The 27,941-nt window shown below is 39.1% G+C and overlaps 2 protein-coding genes across 7 annotated transcripts; one reads left to right on the forward strand and one right to left on the reverse strand.

Annotated features, from left to right (window-relative positions):
- Window positions 1–114: 114 nt before the first annotated feature.
- pttg1 (PTTG1 regulator of sister chromatid separation, securin) lies at window positions 115–4,186 on the reverse strand. The gene is made up of 6 exons (XM_037781217.1): window positions 3,993–4,186; window positions 1,953–2,045; window positions 1,723–1,847; window positions 1,533–1,614; window positions 937–1,098; window positions 115–258 (listed from the first exon to the last, which is right to left on the reverse strand). Exons 2-6 carry the CDS (start codon window positions 2,038–2,040, stop codon window positions 176–178), a joined length of 540 nt encoding a protein of 179 aa, XP_037637145.1. The 5' UTR covers window positions 2,041–2,045; window positions 3,993–4,186; the 3' UTR covers window positions 115–175.
- Window positions 4,187–6,927: 2,741 nt separating this feature from the next.
- sept6 (septin 6) lies at window positions 6,928–26,580 on the forward strand. 6 transcript variants are annotated; one of them, XR_005208173.1, is made up of 11 exons: window positions 6,928–6,957; window positions 9,873–9,987; window positions 11,922–12,117; window positions 13,379–13,565; window positions 16,194–16,355; window positions 17,115–17,211; window positions 18,460–18,628; window positions 18,863–18,995; window positions 19,560–19,750; window positions 20,802–20,855; window positions 22,750–23,084. XR_005208173.1 is itself a non-coding variant. In XM_037780144.1 (11 exons), exons 1-10 carry the CDS (start codon window positions 6,928–6,930, stop codon window positions 21,162–21,164), a joined length of 1,284 nt encoding a protein of 427 aa, XP_037636072.1. In that variant the 3' UTR covers window positions 21,165–21,207; window positions 25,393–26,580. The 6 variants fall into 6 exon arrangements, 5 of the variants coding, with proteins under 5 accessions (XP_037636072.1, XP_037636071.1, XP_037636070.1 ...); XM_037780144.1 differs by lacking the exons at window positions 20,802–20,855; window positions 22,750–23,084 and adding exons at window positions 21,161–21,207; window positions 25,393–26,580; XM_037780143.1 differs by lacking the exon at window positions 20,802–20,855 and adding an exon at window positions 21,161–21,207.
- The last annotated feature ends 1,361 nt before the right edge of the window (window positions 26,581–27,941 follow it).

Raw genomic sequence — 27,941 nt, forward strand, 5'->3', positions numbered from 1 at the left:
CATGTGACTACTGATGGGCTTCAGAGCAGGAAGTAAGTACAGTGTATACTCCCCTGACACTTTCACAGGCTGTTATACACCAGCAGCACTGCAAAGCAAATAAGAGATAACAGAGACAGATAAAACAACTTTATTTCAGTAAAAAATGTCATAACAAAAAAACATGCATCAACATTCAGTCAGTAAAAGATTCAGGAGGAAGTTCGACGGTCAGCTCATCGAGTGTTTGAAGGAAGGCGTCCAGCTCTGAGCAATGATCTGGAGAGGGGAGAGACGGTAAAGTTAATGATACCTGTAGTTAATGATACCTGAAGTTTTAAACCTGGCTGTGCCACATACTTAATGGCTACAGCTGCCAGACTGTGGTCACTTCTTGTTCATTCAGTGCTGCATGTTGCTTTTGAAATCTCAATGCCGCAATATTTTTTATTGACTATGTTGTGATCCTGCTCGTATCTTCGTCAGGTCAAAGTGTTTAAACTATTCAAACACCTGACTTAGCCTGATCCAAGCAGGATCGAAACATAGTCAATAACAATATTGTGCTACGGCGTAGTGTGCAGGCGTTACCCTTTTCTTTACCGACGCTGTTCTGATAGCCTCTCACCTACATGATGTGGGTATAATTAATCTTCTTCAATACTGGGTTCTCTAAAGTAATTCCTTCAGTATGATGAAGTATGTTTATTTGTCAAGTATTTAATTTGATTGATAAGCGAAACCAGACAAATATCATCTGGTTATTTCTTCCACAAACAATTCTTCAATTAATCACAGTAATAGATATCGGGACATGAAATTACATATACTGTAATAGGATTTTATCCCCCTTGTGCTGTGCTTCATTGTATTAAACATAGACTGCTACTTTATTAAAAATATGTTTTTCAATGCCAAACAATAAAGTGAGAATGCAGCCCTGATGGGAGTTGATACCTGAACGTTCTGGCATCTTTACAGGTGACAGGTCTGGGAGTGGATCAAACTTCTCCAGGTCCTCCTCAAACAGATGTGGAGCTGGTGAGAAACAGGCCAGTCCAGACAGCGCAAAGCCACCGAGAGGAATCAAATCCTCAGGTATGCCGTACTTCTGAAACTCTGGAAAAAATACACATCAAAACTCATGTTTTAAAAATAAATGTTTCAAAACACTGCAGCAAAAAACACATCATGGGAGAATGAGGCTTATACATGTTGAGTCATTAATATATTTGGCATGTGCATGTTCTCTTATGTACAGATGAGCCTCAATGGGTTGAGTCCTGAGGGAATAAACCATTAATGGAGTCAAGGAAGCAAAGCTAATGTGATGCTGCAGTGGGATTTACACAGAAAGTCATTTCTGATTGAGCAGCATTTTCCATCTGATGCTTATACCTTAAATGTAATCGTACATCTGATGATATTGTCTTGGTACAAATATAGACTATTCTATAAACTCTGCCTTATATTACTGTAAAATCTATAAATATGACCTTCTGTGGTAGCACCAGAAGGAAAAAGGTTAAACTGAGTAAATGTGTTATAGTTACCTAGTGGGTCATAAGGGATGAAATTCTCAATTTCTGGATATTCCTCCACTTTGGTCTGAGAAGCAGCTTTGACTTTAGTTTCCTGTGGGGGACAAAATATTGCATTGGTACATGTATAGTTTGAGATATAGAGCAAATAGTCAGCCTGACATTACTTCTAGATTGTAAGTCTATTATGGTTTATTCCAACCTGTGGCTTTAAGAGTGTGTTGACGGCAGGGGTTGAGATTCTTTTGTTGACGGCACCAAAAGCCTTGCGACCAGATAACAGAGGAGTGCACAAGGTTTTGGCAGTCATAGGAGATGATAGTTTCTCTGGTGGGGGAGTGGGCGGAAAGCAACGGTTAATGCATATTTCCACACTGACCAATATGACTGACAGGAGAAGAAAAAAAAAGTACAAAGTTGTCATTTCCATACCTGGAGCAGACTGAAGCCGCTGTCGCATCTTCAGATTAGGGGGATGAAGATGTGCATTTTCTCTCTCTGCAAAGATTATGTTGGCCATCGTATCTGAAAACACAATCTGATATTAGCTACTGCAACACATTGCAATTCATCACTATGGAAGAGGCCTTTCTGTGGCAGGCATTTTGACACATTATAGAAAGAAGAGCACAAGTGTAATGTTGTATTCACAGGGCTCTGGTATTTTGCTGCAGGCTCATGGGACATTTGAATGGAACCAGGACATCATGAATGCTTTTAGAGCTGAAACAGTCAAGTAATCATTACGGCTGACCTGAATGCTTCGAAGCTTCAACCATTGCCATGGTAATCGACCTACAAATCAGTATTTTAATGCTTCAGTTTATATATAAGTATAAATCCCCAAATAGTCCATGATAACGAATAGTCCCACATTATTAATTATTCAACATTAATTATTATTCTCAGATAAATATCGCTGTTTGTTGTGTGTAGAGGTGCGTGTACAGTAGTGCAGCAGCGACACTGTAAAGGGGCAGATGGAGACAGACACACAGAAGAACATGTCAGCCTGCTGCGTGGTGCAGCGCCTCAAAGCTTAGGATATTTCTCACTGAAGCCCAAAAAAAAAAAGATATTCGGGACAGCCCTGGTGATCATTTAATCAGCAGAATATAGCAACTATTTTGATAGTTAAGCATATTTCAAGCAAAAATGTGAAATATCTGGTTCCAGCTTTTCATTGTCATGATAGTTTTGTACATTTTATAGATAAACACATCAATCAAGATTTATCATTTGAAATAATCCTTGATTTAATACCAAAATGTTAGTGTGAAAGTTCATTATTGACCTAGGTAAATAGTTTTGAGGATCCACTTCTTGGCTTTCAACCACATATCATGGTCTTCATCAACACATGAGTCAACTGCATGCCAACTGAGCAAACTCATCTGCTGATGAAGACAGTAAAGATGAGGTTGAAACTGTGGAAAAAGCCTGTAGTGGACTTTGAGTTGTGATTATATAATTTTGTCAAATCATTTTGTTATGTTTTTAGGAGCACAGGTGTACTTAATGCTATTAAGTTACAAAAATCATCAAGAAAACAACTAAATAGTACACTGAGATCTGGTATTTTTCCCAGTGTCTCAGGTCATGTGAAATCAAACCTAAATACAGTTCTAATAGCCACTATGGCTGGTAGCCAGCCTCTGTGTTTACTCAGCATCTAACACTTAACAAGGAACAGTAACGTGCAACTGCAACTAACAGCCAATCTGGCAGTTACAGCTGTAGGTTAGCTTCCATTAATGAATGACACTGATCCTCTGCTAGCTCCATAACAGCTGAGATACAAGCTGGCTGTCTCTCTGCCTTCATCCTCTGTGTTTAGTTGAAGTTAACACAACTTTACTGTTGTCTTGTTGCATGTTCTGTCTTTAACACAACTTTATTAGCTAACAGTAGTTTGATATTTGTCATGTCAACGACTTAACGTTACACAAAACCTGTGTAACTTTTGCAAATACAATGCTAACGTTCGTTAATGTCAGCTTCGCAGTTTCGCACATTTTTCTTGGGCGCTCCCCACATAATCAGCTGTGCTGCTCATCCCACACATGCATGATCCTCACAAGCTGGACATCATTGTGAAGGTAAATAAACAGGCTTTCCAACCATGTAAAATACAATGCCCATTAGCATTGTAACAACAGACAAATAATCCACCAAACACAAGTTTCACAACTCTTTTCCCAGTTTATATTTGCTAACGTTTAAAAAAAAGCCAACCAGCCATTTAGCTAACAGCTCATTAAAGTTAGCATCGATTGACTTAACGTTATCTCTCTTAATGAGGTCATATTAATCAGCTGTGGAGAGCTGAAGAGAGAAATACACAATCAAAACACAGCTCAGTTAGCTCGCTTACATTAGCCACATCTGTGTTAGTTTATAACGTCCAGGTGTTAGCTAATAGTGCTACATGCTACAGTAGCTGTGATACAGCGGTGCTATCTTCAACGTTACCTGGTCAGGTGTTGCTAACAGTAACAGCTGTTGGTTCCTCTTCTCTCTCGGTCCAGACGGTTGTTTTGGTCTGAAGTTGGCTCGTAGTTGCCGCTGCTGGTTTTAAATTCACTGCCTCGGTCCTATTGGTCACTGAGGAACAGACGACCAAACACCTCATATGTGTGTTTATGACTGTATTTAACATGTTGAAGTCATCTCAAGACATATATTCTGATTTTATATAATGTTATTTCTCTTTATACATCCATGTTTAATACTCTATTTCCTGTATTTTCTATTTCTATGCAACGGTCGTTCATTGTAGTGATGTGCCGGTCGCGAACGGGCCGACTCAAAGAGCCGGTTCATTGAGCCGGCTCTTTTCAGTGGACGATAAGAGCCGGCTCCCGCCCGAGAGACGTTTTTTTCTTTTTTCTTTACCTAATTCAAGGCAGAATGATAGGACGATCTTCTCCACGCCACGGGCAGTCCATGCACTGACTGTGATGGTACGTGTCCACAGGCTCCGTCCTTTCCACGCTCCCCATTCATTGTCTATGTAAGCAGCTGGGCAATGCATTCTGGTAGTGTGGCGTCGCGATTCGAGAAACGGAGCTTCACAACGCCCGCACCTTATTTGCATAAAGTTGAGGGCTAGTCTACTTTATACAAATCACAGGCGTCCGACGCGACTCGCCGCCTCTCGAAACTTCCGAGAATCTTTCAAAATAAACGTTGTCGATCGAAAATTTGACAGATTTTGCAACTGCATGGCTTATTTCTCGCCTCAAATGTTTTCAGAAACACATTTCGGTGAACTATTTTCATGAAATAAGAGAAGAAAGTTTCCAAACGAGCCTCCATACTGTTTCCGGTTTGAAAGTTGGGAGCAGCAGCCCATGGAGGGAAATCATTCGTCCAATCAGGTGGGGACAGCCTTGTGTCTAGTGACAGCCCACCAAGCGTCCAATGTTGGGAAGCGTCGCATCCCCGCGCAATAAAAAACGCCCCTATGGACACGTACCATTAATTTTGTGTCAATGACGTCCGTGCGACCAATCGGGTGATGAAAGACAAGGATCATACCATCAAGCAGGGAGGGGCGGGGGTGGGCGGCGCGCTGACGGTCTACAGGTATAGAGCAGGAGGAAGAGGAGGAGAGAAAGAGAGAGAGGAGTGCGGTGCGCGAATAGCAGACAAGATGAGTGACAGTCGGAAACATGTAAAATGATGATATTCTGGAAATTACAATGTGTAGTATAATTATATGGAATAATTTAGGTGATATATGTGCACACATTATAAAAGGCAGAAGTGGTAAAATGAAGAGCCGTTTGGGAGCCGAAAGAGCCGGCCCTTCTTGGTGAGCTGAGCCAAATGATCTGGCTCACTAAAAAGAGACGGAATTCCCATCACTAGACGGTGGTTCACACTGGTTCACTTCCAATCGCACTGGACGATACCATTAAGGCATCATACGGGGGGAGCTCAGTGGGTAGCGCTCATTTTTAATCAAAATCATTTGGAAACACTTTTTCAATACAAGAGCCGGAATGTATGTGGTATTTATAATTGTCTTAACCAAACAACGCCCAATGTGAGTATAGTTATTACAAAATCGTACAATTGTAAAATAGCCTGTTGAATAGTGGTACATTCCCACTAGGCCATCTTTCGGCTTGAGGAGTTTTTTTTCTTATATATATATATATATATATATATTTTTTTAATCTCTCTTTTCTTTTTCTTTCTTTTCCTCATAACAAAATAAAATGAAATATGGATAAAACAAAATGGAGAGAAAAAAAATAAAAATAAAAAAAAATAAATAAATAAAACTTTAAAAAAGACAACATAACTGGGCAAGATCAATATTATGTGACTGTGTGTGCGCTTGAGAGGGGTTAGGGGTGGTTGGCTGTCAGTCAGGGTGCAAATCAAATTAAGGCAAGATTAAAATAAAAATAAAAATAAATAAATAGGTAGATAGATAGAAGTAAAAGAATGATGGATAAAAGGATGGTTTTTAATAGGGTTTATGGATAAAAAGATGATGTTTTAAAAGAGAATGATGGATAAAAAAGGATGATGTGGTTGTATGTGGTGTGTGGACTGTATTGGACTGTAGTGGACTGTAATATTTTACTTTTATATTATATTATTTCTCTTTATACATCTATGTATGTAGTGTGTGAAGGAGCGCTTTCGCAGGTCCTTCCTTCCTGCAGCTGTCAGACTCCACAACCAGCACTGCTCCCAGTAGACCACTTACACACCAAAAAACTGGCAATAACCTAATATTTTCAGGTGGATTTTCATTCATTCATTCATTGTCACTGTGCAATATAATTTTCCACTTGTGCATTTTTGTTAATTGTCTGTTTATTGTCAATACTGTATATACTGCTCCTATTGTTATACTTCCTTTTATTTAAATGGTTCATATTTTGTTACACTTTGTTTAGCTCTTTTTTTTACTGTGTTAGATGATGCATCTTGTTTTTTGCACTATCCTCTTTGCTGCAAAATTTACACTGCAAATTTCCCAACTGCAAGACTAATAAAGGAATATGTGATCTTATCTTATCTTATGTTTTATACTCTATTTCCGTTTCACTGACTCTGTGGTTCACACTAGTTCACTTACATTCGCACTGGACGATACCATTAAGGCATCATGTGGGGGGGAGCTCAGTGGGTAGCGCTCATTTTTAAACAAAATTATCTGGAAGTTTTTTTTCAATACATGTATGTGGCGTTTATAATTGTCTTAACTAAACGACGTTCAATGCGAGTACAGCTATTACAACATCGTACAATTGTAAAATAGCCTGTTGAATAGTGGTACATTCCCCACTAGGCCATCTTTCAGCGTAACTCTAACGGCTGCAGCTTCTCGTTGCTAACCAGAGAGAGCAGCAGAGGTTTCATCCTCCAGCTAACAGATAGCACCATGGCGTCGACTGAGATAGCAAGGCAAGCGGTGAGTAGCCTATTTTAATCACTATCAACACATACCTATTGATAATGTGTTTTACCATCCTCATTAATGTCAAATAATATAACGTTAGCGTTACGTAAAGAGTGTGTAAGGTGGGATATATTTCGGTTAGCTAGCAACGGTTAACGGTTAACGGTTGTATTCAAAAATCCAATGTAACGTTGCTAAACAACGAAATGGTGCATTGTGGGATGAAATGTGTTAAAACATGTGTTGTAGTAGCCTCTGTAGTAGACTGTGTATTAGAGACTCTGTACGGTAAACCGATAATCTATTATAGAGCCGTCGGTAGGCCATTCATTCTCAACGCCCCCATTTCAGCACAGCTCCGGTGCTCATTTCCGTTATGTTGTTTCATGTAAATCCCGTTAACTTTCAGTCGGGCGTTGTCTTGATGGTTCATAGACAACATGGACAAAAGAGACTCTAGTTGTAGGCTAGAATATAAATATAAGATACGGTACAACTTTATTGTCAGTTTGCAATTCATTTTGCATCCATAGGCAGCTCAGTTTGAGAAAAAGTACACATCCAATAGACATACTGATACCATAGACAGACAGACAGACAAATAAGACCCATCAGACAAAAAACAAAACACATCACAATTATTCATACATAACCCATTACAAAATTACCATCTGTCCTCTGGATTTACATGTCTTTAGCAGCATATTAATTATTATTTAGCAACAAGATGGACTATATATATAAATGTATATATGTGTGCTCTGCAATTTTGAAAAGCTTTTGTTAAGTATGCCTGTTTTTTTGTTTGAGGGTGGAAAGGAAGCCACTACACCCAGAGAGAGAGAGAGAGAGAGAGTGCTCAGAATAGCAAGTTTTTTTAAATTTTTTTATTTTTTTATTTAACCAGGTTAGTCCCATTGAGATTAAGAACCTCTTTTCCCAGGGAGACCTGGCCAAGACGGTCAGCAGCAAGAACACAAAGTTGCAGACACACAGACACAAATAGAGATAAAATACAGTTCACAAACACTAGAAGCACTAAATTTGCATTAAAAGAGAACTATCTAAAGACAAATGGGGGGACAAAAAGAAACTTTTCTGGGAGTCAGCCGTACAACAAGGGGGCTAAAACATTGGCATGCCATAGAGTCTGCTTCTAAAGCCTTCATTTAGATTTAAAAATATTTAATGATACCAGCTCCTTGATTTTTAGGTCATTTTGGAGCAAATTCCAGGCTGAGGGTGCAGAATATGCAAAAGCCTTTTCCCCAATTTTTGTCTGCTTTTGGGACAGAGAGCACAAAGAGGTCCTGTGAACGCAGTGCATACTGTCCATTTTTTGCGTAATAAAAACACTTAAGTATTGCGAGAGCAGACCCAGAATCACCTTATATATATGTAAGGATGTACCAATGGGAGAGCCTACGGGTTGCCAGTGCAGGCCATCCCACCCGAGAGTACAACTCACAGTGGTGAGTCAGAGCTTTACAATTTGTGATGAACCTTAAGGATGCATGGTAAGCTACATCAAGCATTTTTGCAGTTTGATATCCCTTTGCGGCTCAATGAATGAAAACCCGCTTTGTGTAACTTGGCTGTCAGTGTCTTGAAAAGCAGGAATGATTTCAGGAATGTTGCACTTGCAGCTGAAGAGGAAAGGCTGTTTGTGCAGTCACATTACCCCCCAGTTTTCCAAATACTCCCTCAGCTGTTTAAACCCAATTTCAACTATCCAAATACTCCACAACTGTCCCAGCACCATCAGCTTGACCAGTTATTTTAAATTGACCCTCAAACGGAATGTTTCCCCCCTCAAAGCCACATTGGAAAGCAAGTTAAGCAACACAGTGTTATGTTAAGCCACATAATGGCTGGTTGGCTGAGGTTTTTTGCTGGTGGAGAGCTCTCGCTTTTGCCATATAATCTAAATTCTTTGCTTTCCTGCACCTCATAATGTAGACGTGGGCTGCAGAAATGAGAACTGCAGAGATGGAGATACTCGCCAGCAGCCACACGCCCACACACACATGCAACAACAGTGCTTTTACACTTTGGTGTTTTGTGTCACTCTGGTCCAGAGATAGACTGTGTACAAACAGTGTAAAAGTAGAGAGGAAGGGAAGTGCAGCCGGCCAAATATAGGGTTCAAGTCAAAGTTACACCACAGAAACTCTATATTAAATGGACTCTTTGGCTCTTAATTTGTCATTTTTGTATTTTGAAAACAGTCAGCTTTTACATTATATATTTATTGTCAAAGCTCTTTGTTGTTTTTGCAATTATCTTGACATGAACACTGATACCTTTCCATATATGTACATTATGGTTTGTAACTGTCTCGTCTGCGGGTAGAAAGTTTCAGAGCAGGAAACAGGAAGTGAGCAACATTGCACCTGAAGTCAGTCTCAAAGACTAACATGATCAAATATGGTGGCAAGTGTGTTAATTTGAGTGTTGAGTGGAAACATATTGTTATTTCTCCACAGAATAACAATCATTGACATGAAGTAGGGCTGGGCGATGTGGAGAAAATATCACAACATTTTTGACCAACTATTGTAGGGTTGATTATTGGTGCATTCACAAAATATTTACAAAATTAGATTTTTGATAAATAATCATCAGTAATGTGGATATAATGACAAACTGGGTAAAGACAAATAATATAACTTCTAGAACAATTTGGTAAGGTAACACTAAGGCCATATTACGATATCAAATCTAAAACATTATCTATTCTCATATCACAATATTGATATAATATTGATATATTGCGGAGCCCTAAGATGTAGATGTTAGTTATAGAGTGTTAGAGAGAAGCCTGTGCATGCTTATAGGCTTGAGAGCGTTGTCTTAACAAGGTATATCAGTGCATAAGATAGTCACTCAGTGATTGATATTTATCGGATGTTTTATGTTGATTTCAGGGTGAAGGTGCTCGTGCTGTCCCTCTGGCAGGCCATGTCGGCTTTGACAGCATGCCTGACCAGCTGGTCAACAAATCTGTCAATCACGGATTCTGCTTTAACATCCTCTGTGTTGGTGAGTATGTCATGCATGAAAATGCTTTTTCTCTCTCTCGCTCTCGCTCTCTCGCTCTCTCTCTCTCTCTCTCTCTCGCTCTCTCTCGCTCTCTCTCGCTCTCTCTCGCTCTCTCTCGCTCTCTCTCGCTCTCTCTTGCTCTCCTTAGGCTAAAAGATGACTTATTTGCTTCAATGAAAGTCAGGCTTTTTCATAAGATGCAAAGCACATTGCTCAGTATTTGACCCGCTTAGTTTCCATTGGGCCAGTCAGCATTGGTTACCATGATGAGTGAGATGCTCTGGGTTCAGATAGGAAATTCAGAATTGTCTCCAGGTAGTTATTTTAGTATGACATTCATCATTGTGACTGTTAAAAACAAACAGAATACAAGCATTTCGTAGGATTTGTGAGATATGTTTGCCTGTACATCCCTTCAGCTTCATTAAGTGCTAGGATTATTCACTCACATACACTCAGCCATTTTATTAGGTGCACCCAGCTGCAACTAATGAATTCCAATACAACAGTCCTGCAATAAACCCGAGCTTTATGGAGGATATGAAGTTCAGTTTGTGTTTAATCTGTTTTAGATAGGCGTTGATTCAACTTTATGGTCATTTTGAAGGCTATAGTTTGTTGTGCTGTTTCATTGCATTGCATTATACTGAGAGGAGTTTCTAATATTTTTCCACTCCACTTGTGTCAGTGAGCTGGCTTTGGATGTTTCAGGTTTTGGCCACATTGCATTACAGCCTGCCACACACAGTCAAAACAATTTTTGCTATTTGGAATCCTGTTGTTTCAGGGGCACATAAAATCCATTTTGTAATAGTTTTCTTACTAGCAACCATAATAATCTTCAAAAGGTATGTGTTGCTTATACTGAGACCTTTAGGAACATTTCCCAGGTACAAAAAGGTAAAAGATAAATCAGAATTCAAAAGTCCAACAACAATGCGTTTTTCATAATTTAAACAAAAAACTAATGTCTTCATTATATTATATTGGTGCCATTACAACCAGAACTTCTAAACTCTCTTAACATACATTAAAATCCATTCAAGAAAAGAAAGCAAAGATGGTGCTAACCACATTTTTTGCTGCAAACTGTAAATGCTTTTGTGTGACTCACTAGTGCAGCATTTCACAGTAGTACAAGCATTACTTGAGGCCAAGACATGTGATCTTTGTTTTTCTATATTTTGGTTGTGGTCTAAATTTCCAAAGAGGGAATCAAAAATGTGGAGATGATTGGTTCCACTGAGCTAAAAGATGACTGACATTTCTGCACAGGGTTTTTATCATGTTATTTATCATTTCAGGGGTTTTGATTGCAACTCTTTCCAGTTTGTCCCTCAGTTTCTTCAAACAAGATGCCAAATTGCCTTCAGCATGAGAGACGTCTCTATAGTGACTTAAACTGGGCCCAGAAACAGGCAAAAGGACCCTTGATGCATCAGTTACTTTGGATTCGGAGGGAACAGAAATAGGCTAACATGCTGTACAGACTGTAGGTCAGGCTGTGATGAATAAAAATAGCATTTCTTACAGAGGAAGCTCTCCGAGTCATCTGACAGCCTCCAACAGTAAATGGATGTCAGAATGCATCAGTAAATAAGCAGCTACTTCTGCTACTATTGTGACTGTAAGCATTTAAATGAAATATTTTGTTTGGAGCATCTTCAAAATGTCACATTTAATCTACTCTCACTTTATGAGACACCTTTTTTAGGCTACCATTTAATAGGTGGTTAATAAAAGTGTGTTTATAAGAAGCTGACAAAATAAAAAGGGTCAGTATGATCGACTTTCTGCTGGTTGGGAAGTATACAGGGTGAAATGACAGACATTGCTATGTAAGCGGAGGTGAAGATGACAGTTAAGTGTGGCAGAAACTAAGATCAAGGTTTATAGGTCCCAGTAACCTGATAAATTTTCTCCGTGTTCTCCAGGTGAGACGGGTCTGGGGAAATCCACCCTCATGGACACGTTGTTCAACACCAAGTTTGAGGGTGAGCCCACCCAGCACAACCAGCCGGGAGTCACGCTCAAGTCCAACACCTATGAGCTCCAGGAGAGCAACGTGCGCCTCAAACTCACTGTCGTCAACACCGTGGGCTTCGGAGACCAGATCAACAAAGAAGACAGGTAAGGCAGTCTGGACAACTGTCACGTCTTTGAGAGAGGGAAAACTCTGATCTCAGAAAACGGGTTTCTGTCATGCAGTTCTTGTTTTACTGACGTGCTTTATCTTTGTGCGCAATAGCAGAAATCCACACTTGATTGTGCACACAACATTCCTGACATACAATGACTCTGTGAGAGCTCTGAGCCTTTTGGGAGATCAGGTTTCATTCAGTCCTGATCCTGAGTGAAACCGTACCCGTAGGATGTGGAATCAAGTCTCCATCTCAGGGAGGTTCATAGTATCAACTTTTACAAACAGAAATCCGATCTAGATGCTTTCTTTCCTTCTTTTTCTGGTGTTAAACAAGATTTTTAGCCGCTGTAGACCACTGTCTGTAAGTATTTTATCAAACATAAATTATTGTTATAAAGTTTCCCATCCACAGCGTAATTGCTAACTGTGCTCCTGAGGTCAGATTAGGGCGAGATATCATGTGAGCTCCAGCTCTGTAAGCTCTCTGTAATGGGAAGGCTGCGCTTGTTCCCAAGTTTCACACTTTGTTCAGTATCAAGTTGCCGATCTCACAGGAAATAACATGGACTTACTGTATTTTACACAAGCACATACTAATAGTCATGTGAACTCCCTCTGGCAGAATATCCTCCATATGTACACAAGCTGTGTGTTTCTCTGTGTTTGTGTCTGGGAAGGGTGAAGCTTCCTGTAGTTCCCAATGCATGGGGTCCAACATCTTTATTTTCCATTTTCTGTAGAACATTTGTTTGCTCTGTTTAATAATTACATATATATACTGTATATATACAGTGTGTATATGTGTGTATATATATATATATATACACATACATACATACAGTATTTATCCCAGCCTACTAAAGTTTAGTTTCAGTGATATTTTTTACTGGTGACTGATGACCAACTGAACACAAATGCCTCGTAAAAACAGTGGTCACATAATATTTCCCAACTTTAGGAGTTGACGAGGGTCGCCTAAATGCTTCATTAAACAATTTAAACGCACAATGGTATGCGGGTATAAGGACCCCACAACATACTCCGTCTTTGTTCTCCAAATCTGGCCACATTCGGAGGAGCCTTTGAAAGGGGATAGTATGTCTATTTCCAATCAGTGTTCACCTTTTGATATACTGTATGGGTGAAACATAATGTATTGTTTAGTAACAGGACAGGTGCTAATAAAGCAGTGTATTCAAAGAAAAAGATATGCTGAAATTACTTCCCTGTTTCTCCTTTTTGTGACAGCTACAAGTCGATCGTGGAGTTCATTGATTGCCAGTTTGAAGCATATCTACAAGAGGAGCTGAAAATCAAGCGCACGCTACACAGCTACCACGATACCCGCATCCACGCATGCCTGTACTTCATCGCTCCCACGGGGCACTCGCTCAAATCCCTGGACTTGGTGACCATGAAGAAACTTGATAGCAAGGTGAGCTTCACTTCACTTCATCAAATTTTTTTAAACAGCCAGAGGACATTTTTGTGTCTCAAAAGTTTCGAGTAGAAATTGTTTTTGTTCTTTTTTTTTAAGCTGGGGGTTAATTTATTCAGAAACCAACTTTCAATCCTGGGTGTTTTTCATCAGTTCCAGATCAATTCCAGTACGTGTTGGGGTTTAATACTGACTCATTTAAAGGGACAGTGTGTAGGATTGGCTGCATCTAGTGGTGTCGTTGTAACCAACTGAGTACCCCTCCGCTCACTCCTTCCTTTCCAAGACTGTCGTAACGTTAGCCGCCGAGTGCAAAACTGGGGTAATGCCGTTCGCCTCGCTCACAGGCTATCCTTACCATAATAACACAGACGGCGGCTGGCAGTTCCACGTTTTTGCACTCTGCGGCTCACGTTACCACAGTTTCAGCGTGTCAGAGAACTACGGTGGCCTTCAGGTAACGTAAAAACTCGAAAGGTTCAATAGAGCCAGTGTTTGGTTTTTCCGTTCTGGGTTACTGTATAAACTTGGACTATGTGAAGAGGACCTGCTCCGTATGTAGATATGAAGGATTTAGTTTTAGGTGATAATACACTAATGAAAACATAGTTATGAATATTATATCCCATTTCTGCCAATAGATCTTCTGAAATGTTGCACACTGTTCTTTTAATGTAAAAGCATCATACAGTTTATTTGCAATTGTGAAGATTCACAAATTGAATAGCCATGCGTGGTGTCTGTATTGCAGCAGAATGATGTTAAAGAATAACTGTTGCAATGCCTACGAACATGAATAGACTTACTGTAGCACGTCACAGATATACGGTAGGTAAATCCTTTGGCACTGCACTGTTGTTTGCAGCATTTGATCCGTCTACTCTAGTCCTGGGTCATAGACCTTTTCTAGGCCATCTGCCTTCATGCAAATTGGCTGTGGTCCTGTTAGTGCGTCGGTGTAGGTCAGCTGTGAAATGCAGTCAGCTCAGTGACTGCAACCTCGTTTTTTTGTGAGGGCCTTTCCACAGTAGCTTATTTGCATGGACCTCCTGGCTTTTGTATAAAGAGTCGGCTCAGTGTTTGCCAGAGCAGCTGTGCCCTCTGGCAAGTGCTCACAACAGCGTGATCCAGAGCAGAGCCTCCTCTGTTTACGCATTCACCTAGGGGGGGGGCGTACAAACAATACTCTGCTGAGGATTCAACGTCTTGCTCATGGACACTTCAGCAGTCTCTGTGGTGAAGTAAAGTGTTCACATGACCTTGAGTGTCACTTGTTGTTAGTTTAAAGGGGCCCCCAGTTGGAGAGCAAATAATTTGGGATTGTGTAGGCGACAGAGCTCGTAGAAAATAGTTGTGTGGGAGGGAAAGTCTCATTTTTCATCAGCCAGTTGTAAGTGCATTTATAAGAATGACCCTGCCTGTTTTTTCCCTCCTCCATATCCCTCTGGATTTCTTTTTCTGTTTGGATAACATGGTTAACATAAATGTTGTTGAAATCATTTGTGTCTGACTATTAACACCATGTTTGGAGAGCTTTTAAGTGATCTGGAGCAGGAGATGGAAGCCTGCTGCTCCCTTTACTATTTTTATCTCTGTGCTTAAGAATGTGTAATTGTTTGTGATATAAAAAAGGCCTGGAGCTAGAGAGAGGTACTGTGATGTGTTTAGATGAAGAGAGCACAGGTTATTCAGTACCCTTTCCTTTTTGAAATTGTACAATCCTGGGTAAGCGATGATTGGAAGGGCATAAGAGAAATGGATATAGATAGATAGATAGATATAGGTGTATTTTATTCTGTTACTAAACCTGAATGTTGTTCAGTGGGAGATCCTACTTCTTAAAGAGCAGAATTATTTGATGTGCGGTGTTTTTAAGCATTAAGTCTTTTTTTTTTTTTAAATACATCAGGTCTTTTCTAAATTTGGACTATGCAAATGGTGATGAGAAAAAGTTGCCACTGACACACATCTAGTATTTAGCTGCATATCTGAAAGCGTTTGCAGGGTTCGACATTAACCATGGCCCTTGGCCACAAAAGGTTACTCTGTGGCCACCAAATAACCGCTATAGGTGGACCCCCGTGACCACCAAGTTTTATCAGGTCTCCCTTGAGTATGAGACTCCGTGTCTCAATGAGATTACCTGTCTAAATAAAGTTTATATAAAATAAAAAAACATCCTCATATTTTGAGCCTTTGCCAAAGCAACATTACAGTTCCACAAACATCCCCAGGGTTATCACCTGGCCTAAGCATCAGGAAAAAAATGTAAATGTATTTTTAATATGTTTTTTTAAACTTAAATGTGTTATACAAGTAGCAAACTCCTTTAAGGAATAACTCCGTGCATACGTTGTGTGCGTAACATTAGCAAGTGTGCTATTTTGCTTGCCACCTGCTGATTAAAGTGAAGGGGGTTTGTTCCGGAAGTTAGCGACAACTTCGACCCAGGCTGAGGTGGAGATTTGAGCCACCAAAAGATTTACTTCTTTGGTCACCAAATATAGGGGCTCGCTCGGTGGCCTGTGGGGCCAGTGCTTTAAAATATTAGAATCTGTCCCTGCATTGTCTCACCTTGTCATTGTGTCCACCTACATTAAATATCTCCTCATTTATCAACGGCAGGTCAACATTATCCCAATCGTTGCCAAGTCGGATGCCATCTCCAAGAGCGAGCTGGCCAAGTTCAAAATCAAAATCACCAGTGAGCTGGTCAGCAACGGAGTGCAGATCTACCAGTTCCCCACTGACGACGAGTCCGTGGCAGAGATCAACTCCACCATGAACGTAAGGCTGACAACTGTCTTTCTATCTACATCACATGCTTTTACACAGAATATGTTACTGAGTTCATATTAGACATGACGTGGGAAGTAATGTTGAGTCTTCCTTTTATTCTTAAGGAAATACAAACGTAACACGTTTCTTGTTTGTAAGTTTTAACATAAATTCCGTTACCGGCATAAACAACATGTGATGCAGAATCAGGACAGGCATCATCTGTGTCTGCTCAGGCAGTCAGGAAGCCACCCCGTGCATGGAGGAGTGTGTTCCGAGCAGCACAATCGGCCAGCTCTCTCTGCAGGAAGCCTGCGGTGTGGGAAAGGGCCTCTGTTCACTGACAGATGAGCCAAAGGCTAGCTTAGCTGCTTATGAGGTCTGATCTGGGGAAATGCCTTAACTCTCCTTAACTGATTGTGTTAGATTGTTGCCTCTTGGCTGTTGTCGTACAGTCTAACCACTCTGTTCTGATAAAATGTCATACATCTTCCTGTCAGAGCTGTTTCTTGGTGTCTGTGAAGATTGGCTCTGAATGGTCAGGTTACATAATAAATACAACACATTTTTCTCTCTTTTCTTATTAATGTTAACACTGTGTAGGAATGTGTCCTTAGCATGTATGAATGTGATAGTTGCAGTAATTTTGAGTAATGAAATGTTAGTAGAGCTGCAGCATGTATATGTGCAATTTTGATGGTGGTTTGTTGAGTGAATTTGAGTTGTGTTTCGCGGTATACCAACGTTGCCTTTCCCTCTACTCCACAGAGCCATTTGCCGTTTGCCGTGGTAGGGAGCACAGAGGAGGTGAAGATTGGGAACAAGATGGTGAAGGCCCGGCAGTACCCCTGGGGGACGGTGCAGGGTAAGCTTAGGTCACATCCTGCACAGGAAATGAGAGCGTGCTCCCTCTGGTCAGAGCTGCTGCAGCTACTCCCTCCCCTCATGTTCCTCCTCGGCTCCTACAGCTGCTGCAAACTAGTTGATAACCTGTTATATAACCTCATTTAGCTGCAGCACCCTCTCTGCCATTACACCGTGTTTTAGAGCTGCTATTAGCTCCTACAGATTTAGAAAGTCACTGACGATGTTTCAATTGATTTATTATTATTGACTCACTTTATCAATCCATAACAGAGTGGCTGTAATGAATTGCCTATAGATAGCTAGTAGATCTGAAATGTTGATCTGCTCTTAAGCTGTTTGATACTTTTTCAGCCTCATACTGTACAGCTTTAAACTGTATGGTGTTATTGTCAAGTGTGTGTGTCTACTGTGTGGGTGTTTTGCCAGGACGAGGTCTGTCCAGCACATAGTTTTAATGCAGTGCAATCCTTAATGATGTGGATAGTTTTAGGTTGTTTTATAGGGCTGAAATTGCCAATTATTTCCATAATCGATTAATCTGCAGCTTATTTTCTTGATTAATCGCTCGGTCTATAAAGGTCCACAAAGTAGTGAAAATGTTCATCAAGGTGACATCTTCAGATGTCCTGTTTTGCCAACAGTCCAAATCCCAAAGATATTTAGTTTAGACATTCACATCCAATGATCTGTGTCGAAATTGTAGCTCTATATACAACCCCCCTGACGGTAAATAGGGTTTCGATTTCTACACTGTTTACCCAATATGGATATGAACACCTTTAAACATCCCTAAAGCTGAAAGTCAGCACTTTAACCTCACAGTCATTGTTTCATTTGAAATGCAATATGTTGAATTGCAGCCAAAACAATGAAAAACTGCATAATATTTCTGTCCGGAGGCTTTATCTGACATTGGGTCTGTTTACCACAGACGGACTGTGTGCGTGCATGTGTGCTCACATGATGTCACAAGGTTTGCGGGAGTGTGGTGCTCAGTCCAGTAACAAAATCAATAGACAAGCCACAGGGCATGAACACTATTCTGTTCTGACTGGGTCTGTGAAATACTCTCTCAGGTTATAATACAGTAGATTATTTGCTGTAAGTTAATGTAGATGTTAAGCGCTGCTTATCTGTTTCTGTCACTGTACACGTGTTGCAAATAACATAATCCATAATGAACAGGATGCCATCTGATGTGTTGAGTAAAACACTCATGTGTCACTACGATGTGTGTCTCTCACAGTGGAAAATGAGAATCACTGTGACTTCGTCAAGCTGCGGGAAATGCTGATCAGAGTGAACATGGAGGACCTGCGAGAGCAGACGCACACGCGTCATTATGAGCTCTACCGTCGCTGCAAACTGGAGGAGATGGGCTTCAAAGACACAGACCCTGACAGCAAGCCCTTCAGGTAGTAGACTGGAGACTGCTCTCATACAGCCGCACTTGTGATCTTCTTTTATCTTCTTGCTCTCCATCTATTGTATCTACACCTCTCCATCTTCTTATATCTACACCTCTCTCTATTTCATATAGCATTTTTCTACATTCATTCATCAATGAAACCAGTTTCTGTCTTCATCTAGTGTGTTGTACAGTGTAATGTTTCTGGTATTAATTTTTTATTCCCTTTTTCCGGTGCCAGTCTTCAGGAGACTTATGAAGCTAAGAGGAACGAGTTCATGGGCGAGCTGCAGAAGAAAGAAGAAGAAATGAGGCAAATGTTTGTCCAGAGAGTCAAAGAGAAGGAGGCCGAGCTCAAAGAAGCAGAGAAAGAGGTACCGTGATTAAACCTGGATCCTACACCACCCTGAAATATCATGTGCATCACTGGAGGAGGATCGTTGTTTGCATGATGCTGTTTCACGTGTTCTCATCACGTTGTACGCTCGTGATAATGTCATTACGTTATGCCTTTGCACTCAATCTGCTCATAAAAATTGTACTTATTTCAAAAACTAAAAAATATGCATAGTATATATATATATATATATATATATATATATATATTATTGAGTGTTAAGAAATAATTTATTTTTTATCAACATTTTGTGTTTATTTAGTAACGTTTTATAAAAAAACATGTAAGATGTTTATGACACAATGTCAATACCCGTACCAATTATTATGGTTTATTGACTCACTTTACCATTTAGCTTAGGTTGTACAGAATATAAGGATATGAAGCATTGGACGATACTCCAAGAAATTACATCATAAATAAGCACAAATACCAATGTAGGCACTGGTGGACCATTTCTACAGAGTTCAAAGGGTTAAGGAAGTTTCTGCCCTCCTCTTAAATAACACAAAGCATCGTTTCTTTTGTCGCCACCAAATAGCTGCACGAGAAGTTTGACCGTCTGAAGAAGCTCCACCAAGACGAGAAGAAGAAACTGGAGGATAAGAGGAAGTCCCTGGACGACGAGCTCAACATGTTCAAACAGAAAAAGACTGCTGCAGAGCTCTTGCAGAACCAAGCCCAGCAGGCAGGGGGCTCCACCACACTCAAGAGGGACAAAGAGAGGAAAAAGTAAGTATTGTTCTGTTCCTCCTGTGCCTTCCTTCACGTCTGTCCTTACATCTTAGGTGCAGGAGACCACTTCCGGTTGTATAAGGATTGGAAAAGTCTGGATACTATGAAACTGAGAGGACCACAGCCACATATTTTTTACATTGACATTTCAGGATGTTCATCATTTGCCAAATCAGTACATGATATATATGTGAGAAGTTATTTGTGGTTGTTGTGCAATAGTCTAAAATAGGAAGCTATATCCTGACAAAAATGCAAACTTTCTTTCCACTTTGTGCACATGTGCTGTGGACAGAACTTAATTTCCGTCTGTCCGACTAATATCTTCAAGCGCTTAGCGGTTTCTCTGTCACCACTCGTTAATAATCCTCCTGATATTTGTATAATTTAATGCGTGGAGTATTTAAAGGCTCTGACCTTCTCCCAGACTCTCACTCTGATCTTCTAAGAGGCAGATGAATGCTCCACTTTACCCTCCATATAATAACAGAGAATATGTTTAGCACTAAATGCCATGCTAAGAGAGCTGACAAGAATTCATAATTTATCACCAATGTGGAAAATGATGAGGAGCAGAGAGGGGGAGTGACTGGTGACAATGCCTCTCTGCCCTCGTCTTTAAATAGTTGAATAGTTGCCAACCGTCATAAATCATCGTCATGAAATTAAATGCTCTGAATAGATTTGTGTAAATAACTTTATTACCACTCTGTTAACAATTACTGGACAGTTCCATTAACTTGAAAGGGAGCTGATAAATGAAGTACATTTATTTCCAGTGCGTAATTGTTTCAGTGGAAACTATTTGACAGTTTTCCTCACAGTGGCCACTCCTTTGGTTTGTAATACAAACTCAATTTTCCAAATTTGTTTTTCCTGGTATATCGACATGAATTCTGTTGTTCTTTCCAACAGTTTATATCAATAGTTTCATGAGACTGTTTAGAGGCAGTGTTTGAAGCCAGATATGCTCACGTACGGTTGTAGTGTGCTGTTGACATTGTCGGTCCCTTCATGTTGGTAATCAACTCCTGGTTTTGTGTTGAAGCTGATGTGACGCCGTGCCTGTTAGAAAAAGGAAGAAGACACTTGCACTGAGAAGGTTCTTGTTGCTTTATTTTTCTTCCCTGTTAATTTATTTCCTTCACAGCCACTTCTTCTCTTTATGAGCTCTGCCTGGAAAGTTTCTCTTCCAAAAATGGGGCCGCTGTGCAACTTTAGCTTTGTCTGTGGGTCACTGATCAAAACCAACTATAGAGTGTTAACACGGATAATATTTATGTTTATCTGTCAGCGTTTTCTTCAGTTCCCAGACGACACAGTTCTTGATCACTGCTTGTTGTGTAGATGTGAATCTGTCCTGTGAGTGCATGTGTCACCTATGTTTGCATCCGTAATGTTTTCCAGTTAACTCCTCCCACACTTGCTGCATGCTGCATGGGGCATCTTTTCTGGTAAGACACCACGACGATCTAAAAATATAAATGAGGTATCAAACTTTTAACTCATGACATGTACATGAATAAAGAATTACTGGAAAATACAAGTTAGAAATAAATCATTACCTTAATTAGAATTATTATTAGAATAATCACATGCAGTTTGGGGCAAGTCATAGTCAAGTCAGCACACTGACAGCTGTTGTTGCCTGTTGGGCTGCAGTTTGCCATGTTATGATTTGAGCATATTTGTTTATGCTAAATGCAGTACCTGTGAGGGTTTCTGGACAATATTTGTGTTGTTAATTGATTTCCAATAATACATATATACATATATTTGCATAAAGCAAACATATTTGTCCACTCCCATGTTATTAAATACTTGACAAATCTCCCTTTAAGGTACATTTTGAAAAGTTCAAAAAATGTGTGATTAATTTGCGATTAACTATGCACAATCATGCGATCAATCGTAATTAAATATTTTAATCGATTGACACAGCCCTACTGGCAACGTTTCTACACTACCGAGTGTTTGGAGGTTTAATCCATTCTGCGGATACTCTCCTTTTTTTCCCCTCATTGACTCTGACATCCTGCACTCGGCCTAAATATAGAACAGGCTGTGCACACAACTACCTTTCTGCTTCTCCACATTAGAATTTAACCACAATCAAATGAACCTTTGAAAGCTGTTAAAACTATTATCTAATTAACATGCATTTAATTTCATCTTTAAAGTTACTCAAATGTGATACAGCGTGATAAATGGGCACAGTAATTCCGATATTTGAATATAGTATATAATTAGTAACATCTGTGTCGATCATATCCTTGAGCTGGCAGTGTTTACCGTCCTTGTGCCAGCCTATAAATCAACCAGTTTATTAGCTCCCCACACACCCATTTGATGTACTGCCCCATCTGCCTCCCTAAATCCACAACAGTCTCTTTTTTGTGGCTCTCTAAAGTCCTTTCCCCACCCGGCCCTGCGATCGCACAAAGAGCCATTCAAGGCTGAGCTGAGACTAACAGGCCACACCAGAGCAGCAAACAAGCCTCGGGGCCGGCTCTGTTTGTAGCTATGACATGTTCTGTTGATCTCACAGCCATATGACGACTCCCTCTGCCTCCTCTCCCTCTTGAGTGGATACAAAAGCCAAATCCACAGAGGAAGATGTTGTCTAGAAAAACCGCTGGGGAGGGTAGAAGTGAATGAAGACATCTGTCTTGCAATCTGTAAACTCCTCAAGCAGCCCAGGACTGTTAAAATAGATGAAAACAAGCTGCTGTTTGATGAGGAAGACAATCAGACGTTGTTTAAGGGGGGGCGCGACAAAACCTCTAAAAACTACATTTATTTTTCTGACTCCAAGAAATAGACAACTCTACTTACACCCTAACCTCTGTACACTTTTTGAGTTGCCTGAAAAGCACGATCTCCTCTAAATGCCATCTGGTCACTAATGTTGATGTGATGTCATGTGAAACAGTGTGTGTCGTGATGATGTTTTAACTCAAAAGAAAGCAATAACAGCCCTTCTCTCTCATTTCCAGCTTAGGATTCCTGTAGAAAAAAAAGTGCTCCCTTGTGGCCATCCTGCTGTGAATGAGTTTCCACCCCATCATCCTTTTACAGTACCCCTTCCCCACCCTCACCCAACCCCCATAATCCATCCCTCCACATGCCCCCCTGCTCTCTGGAAGACGCTGGGCATTGCTATTAGTTTGACATCACCTTTTTTTATTTGCTGAATGATGCCTGTATGTTATATGTTTTGTTTTTTTTATAAGCAATTATTCGGCTTGTCTTTTTATACGAATTTACAAAACAATGCATTCCATGTTTGTTTTATATGAAGTGATTAATTGCATGATGGAGTGAGCTTTTTTAAAAAATATTAACATACATGACTACTGTTGTGATGGGCAGAAATGTGTTGAGGGTAAAGTGAAACATGCATCAGACAGCGGGACATGAGTATGAACAGTACATTTGATCAAAGATCTGCAGTAGATTACAGAGAAGAAAGAATTAAGACGGTTGAAGATTGATGCAAGGATGGATTAAGTTAATGTTGATCCGTCTTCAGATTAAAGGACAGCAATCAGATTAGTGATTCTCAATTTTACAAACTCCATTTAACAGCTGTTTCTGAAACATCTACTTATCATGACATTGTAAACAACAATTACCAACATACTTGTTAGTACTTGTTTGTTATTAGTTTAAAGTTATAATCCTAAAGATTGTAGTGGTTACCCTGGTAACAGCGAGTGCAGTTTAATACTACAGCAAACACTCGTTGAGCTACTACTTTGTCAGAAATACAACAAAAGAGCTACTGGTGGATCTGTTTACAGCCAGGCCAAGCAAACATTCTGTGCATTCCAATGCCCATACTACCATACTAAAAAAAGATTTAGTATGTCCCAATACATAGTATGTCAAATACAGTATGCCAAAAATACCAGGATGTCCTATTGCATCCGGTTGCAATGTGCAGTATGCGAGCCAGCATGCTTTTCTGACTGTTCTGACCCACAATCCTCTGTGCAGCGGATATATGAGCAAGAGGGTCAAAGTTCGAGACGCAATGTTAAGATGAAGTAGTATAACCCAATTGAATGCACACTGCATGCAACATTATTACACGACTTTGTTGAATACTCGATTCTGATTGGTCAATCACTGCGTTCTACAGTCTGTTATTTCTTTATAGCATACCGTTGCTATGTATGACAGACCGTTGCTATGGGCGCAGTTCTGATGTCGGATTCTGGCAGACCGTTTTTGTGTCAAATTATTGATTTCTAAATTAAGTAGCTGTGTAATAAGCGAGATAATGTACAGCTAAAGGGTCATTGTTGTGAAATAAACCCCTTCAGGGCGATGCAAGACCCCAGACTCGTTTTTGGTATTTATGTCTCTTTGCTGATGCTGTTTCACTTTAGCCAGATGCATGAGTAGTTGTGAGCCTAATCTCTTTGCCACTTCTCCCATACCTCATTCATTGTCATGTGTCATGTGCATACTTGTATTAGCTTTCACATTTGCACTTTTTTATACACAAATGTGATGTTTATATATATATATATATATATTAATATTGTTGTCAGTGCAATTGTAACTTTCTTTTTTATTTTTACTTCCTATGAAGGCACATTTGAAAGTCATTCTTCATCATGATGTCCATTGTCCTGCAGGGACTCGTGTTTTTTTGTATCAGTGTTACACACAAAAGAAATATTATCTCAAAAGAAAATAAAGGCCAATTTTTCACCAAATATTACAACTGTGGCCATAATCATTGTGTATGACAAATATTGCTGTAAATTAGGAGATTAGATTAAAGTGTTAAAACTACAGTGAATGAGAATTGATGCCAATAAGCGTCACTTTGATGATCTGATCAGTTATTCCTTGTTTTTTTCACCACTTCAAGGTTGCTTGTATTGTCTTATGAAAGACAACTTGTCTTGCATTTGAGACATTTCTGCATAAAAACACTTCCCACATGATACCAGGGTCAAAATGCATCAAGAGAAAGAGCCGTTCCCTCCTCCTCCTTAATAATCCTGCGCTCACTGGTCTATGTGGTTTCACTTTCCTTTGCAGTAATCCCTGGCTCTGCACTGAGTAGGCCCTCAGCCCTCAAGCTTTGCTAAGGGACCAGCCTTTGTGGGTACTGAGTACCTCAAATGTGACCAGAGGCTTTGTGGACCCCGTCCTTCAGGGTTTCTTAATCATTACCTGCTCTGCTATAATATTGATTAATGTGTATCTGTGTTTCACTGCAGCTCTAACCTCACCCACGGCAATCTAACTCTTGCTTTTTTTTGCCTTTGCTTAATTTTATATGTGCACTTGTTTTTGCTGTGACTAACACCTTTTTCACTTGATGTAGATTATATGCACATTTATTGTCACATGTGGATAATTATTAACGATTTTTTTCACTTAAATGGACTAGAAGACAATCATGTGGTTATAACTTAAATTCATTCACAGTTTAAACATCATGCATCATCAAAATAATCATGATTTGAATGTGTTGTTTGACTATGATCTAAGGGATTATACCACCTAACTTTGTATTGATGATAATCAAACCTAGATCTATTTTCTACCTGATGTGAGAAGTGATTCTGCTTTGCCTCCTCTCTAACTGCTGGCTTTCTCTCTCTTTGTCTCTTTAGCTTCTTTTAATCTGTCTTGACCACCTGAAGAGGGGATTGCAGCTTCAGCAAGAACTAAGCACCCTTTTTACCTCTTCCTGTTTTTTCCTCGCTGTATCAACCCTTTTTTATTCTCCCCATTGCATCTCCTTTTGTTGAATTTGGCCTTATGTGGACTCGCATGGTATTTCTGACCACCTAGTGAAGCTCTAAACCCATGCAGGTTGGGAACCGGGCACAGTTTAAATCTGCTATCATGTCTTAATGTATATAAAGAGACTCTAATAGAAGTCAGTTGGGATTCACACATTTACAGGACTCATTATTTGATCTTCACTTGAAACAAAATTGCAAAGACCTGCACTATGCACTCATCTTAATACACGCTATACTGAAACATCAAAGCTTGCTGGTTTAAAAACAAACTCATGAAGGACAGAAGCACTTAATGCACTATGTGTGTAATGTGTTATAATGAGTAGTCATGTTGTTTTCTTAAATTTAGTTCAAAATGAAAATCTGCTTCCAGGTTTTCTGAACATTAAATTTAAATTTAGTGTCACACTCATGCAAAAGCCAAAGCAATATTTCTACTTAGCACTTCATTTGATGGTGCCCATGTTTACATGTCCCTGTTGAATACCATGGAGGTCACATGTAATGGCCTTTTTTGATTACACATTGTGCTTTAATATTCACTTGCCTATTCTATATTTTTTTGCATGCATCTTTTTTATTTCATTACCGCTGTGATCTTTGACCTGCTTGTTTTTTTTTATCCTTTTAATAATTCAGTTTTGCAGCTTCATTGCTGTTTTCTTCAAACGGTGCATTTTATTATTATTAATGTATATTTGCTCTGTCCTATCATTTCAGCTCCCTTTTTTGCCAAATATTAGTATAAGATGGAGTTGAACTGAATCCCAGATAGGAGTATTAAACAAAAGATACTCATGCATTTGTATAATTTATAAGGATATATTTTGTGTATTGAAGTGGAGACTTGTTGTTTATTACCTTTATGACCTTTGGACGTGACTCTGAGTGTAAAGTAACATTTTGGTGTCAGAATATGCCATACATTTTTCTAGTATCAGTCATCACCTCTTGTAGTCAAAAACTCTCCCACACTACAAATAATTAAATATGTTACTTTAGTTTGATTCCATTGATGTACATTTTCAATAAAAAAAAATATGATCCAAACATATTAAGCTTTTGTCTTTTATTTACAGTGTTGGAAGCTCGTGGTTACCCCAAATAATTATTTTCTGGGCAGTAGCACTGTAGATTTTGTGGGCGATGAGCTGATATGACCTATAATCAGCACTTACTATATAATGAGTATGAAAACTATGAGACACCTTCATGTTCAGCAGTTAAATTGTGAAGTATTTATTATGCATCTTTTTACAAGAATAACCTGGCCTAGAGTAGTTAACACATAAACACACATACAATTGATATACAGCATTCATATATAGCACAATAAAATGGGACCTGAGAAACTTAATTATATATTATATAAATTATATAAAAAAGTTGGAATTCCTGATATTAAGGCAGCACTTCCACGTGAAGTTTCTCTTCTCTTACGAGAAACAAAGTTGTAATATTACGAGAATAAAGTCATAACTTTATGAGAAAAAAAGTTGTCAAAATATCGATAATAAAGTCATAACTTTACGAGAAAAAAGAAAATAGCATGTAAAAATTACTTTTTAATATTACGACTTTTTTCTCATAATATTACAACTTTTTTTCCTCATAAACCTATGACTTTATTCTCGAAACCTCAGATTTATTTTTTTTCCTCAATGTGGTCCTAATACTCCATCGTACCGTCGTACCATAGACCTACAACAATGATAAATAAAAATGAAAGTGTAAACAAAAAACAGTTATTCATTTCCATTTTTAAAAATCCACAGGGAGCCACTGGAGAGGAGCTAAAGAGACGCATGTGGCTCCGGAGCCGCAGGTTGCTGACCCCTGGTGTAGACAAACATTCTTAATACTGTAACTGTACTGCTTTTGTGTCATGTTGCACTCAGTTTCAGTGAAACTCTGCAGTGATTAACATACAGTATTTTAAGTAGGAATATGTATTTGATTTGTCTCTTTTATTTTATTTATTTATTTATTTTTGCATTTTATTTGAATACTAGGATTTTGTAGATAGATTCAAGATTCAAGATTTAAGCCCTTTATTGTCATTGTGTAGTACAACGAAATTAGATTGTGACAATCCCATAGGTGCTAAAAAAGATAAAAAAAGATATAAAATATAAAAGATAATACAATATAAATATAAAAATACAATATGTATATTGATGAGATGACAGTTTTGCCAGATAGATATTATTTTTTAAATGTATTCATTTATGTTTTTTTTTTATCTATTTTTTAAATTATTTTATGTTAATATTGTTTTGCATATAGGAGTTTGCTTTGTGGACCAAAATGTGACAATGTTCATATAAAAAAACAATAAAATACTAATTACAAAAAATAATATACAGTATCTTTACTGATCAATAATATTTAACATATTTCTGCTATAAAATGTA

Source organism: Sebastes umbrosus, chromosome 9, assembly GCF_015220745.1.
Source record: "Sebastes umbrosus isolate fSebUmb1 chromosome 9, fSebUmb1.pri, whole genome shotgun sequence".
In the NCBI taxonomy this organism is placed as follows: Eukaryota; Metazoa; Chordata; class Actinopteri; order Perciformes; family Sebastidae; genus Sebastes; species Sebastes umbrosus.

Excerpts from the sequence above, each read along its gene's own strand:
- pttg1 (XM_037781217.1), bottom strand. The coding sequence starts at position 2,040 with ATGGCCAACATAATCTTTGCAGAGAGAGAAAATGCACATCTTCATCCC. Across the intron at positions 1,615-1,722 it reads ACACACTCTTAAAGCCACAG|GAAACTAAAGTCAAAGCTGC; the intron begins GTTGGAATAAAC and ends TGTCCCCCACAG. Across the intron at positions 1,099-1,532 it reads CATCCCTTATGACCCACTAG|AGTTTCAGAAGTACGGCATA; the intron begins GTAACTATAACA and ends TATTTTTTCCAG.
- sept6 (XM_037780140.1), top strand. The coding sequence starts at position 6,928 with ATGGCGTCGACTGAGATAGCAAGGCAAGCG. Across the intron at positions 6,958-9,872 it reads CTGAGATAGCAAGGCAAGCG|GGTGAAGGTGCTCGTGCTGT; the intron begins GTGAGTAGCCTA and ends TGTTGATTTCAG. Across the intron at positions 18,996-19,559 it reads TCAAAGAAGCAGAGAAAGAG|CTGCACGAGAAGTTTGACCG; the intron begins GTACCGTGATTA and ends GCCACCAAATAG.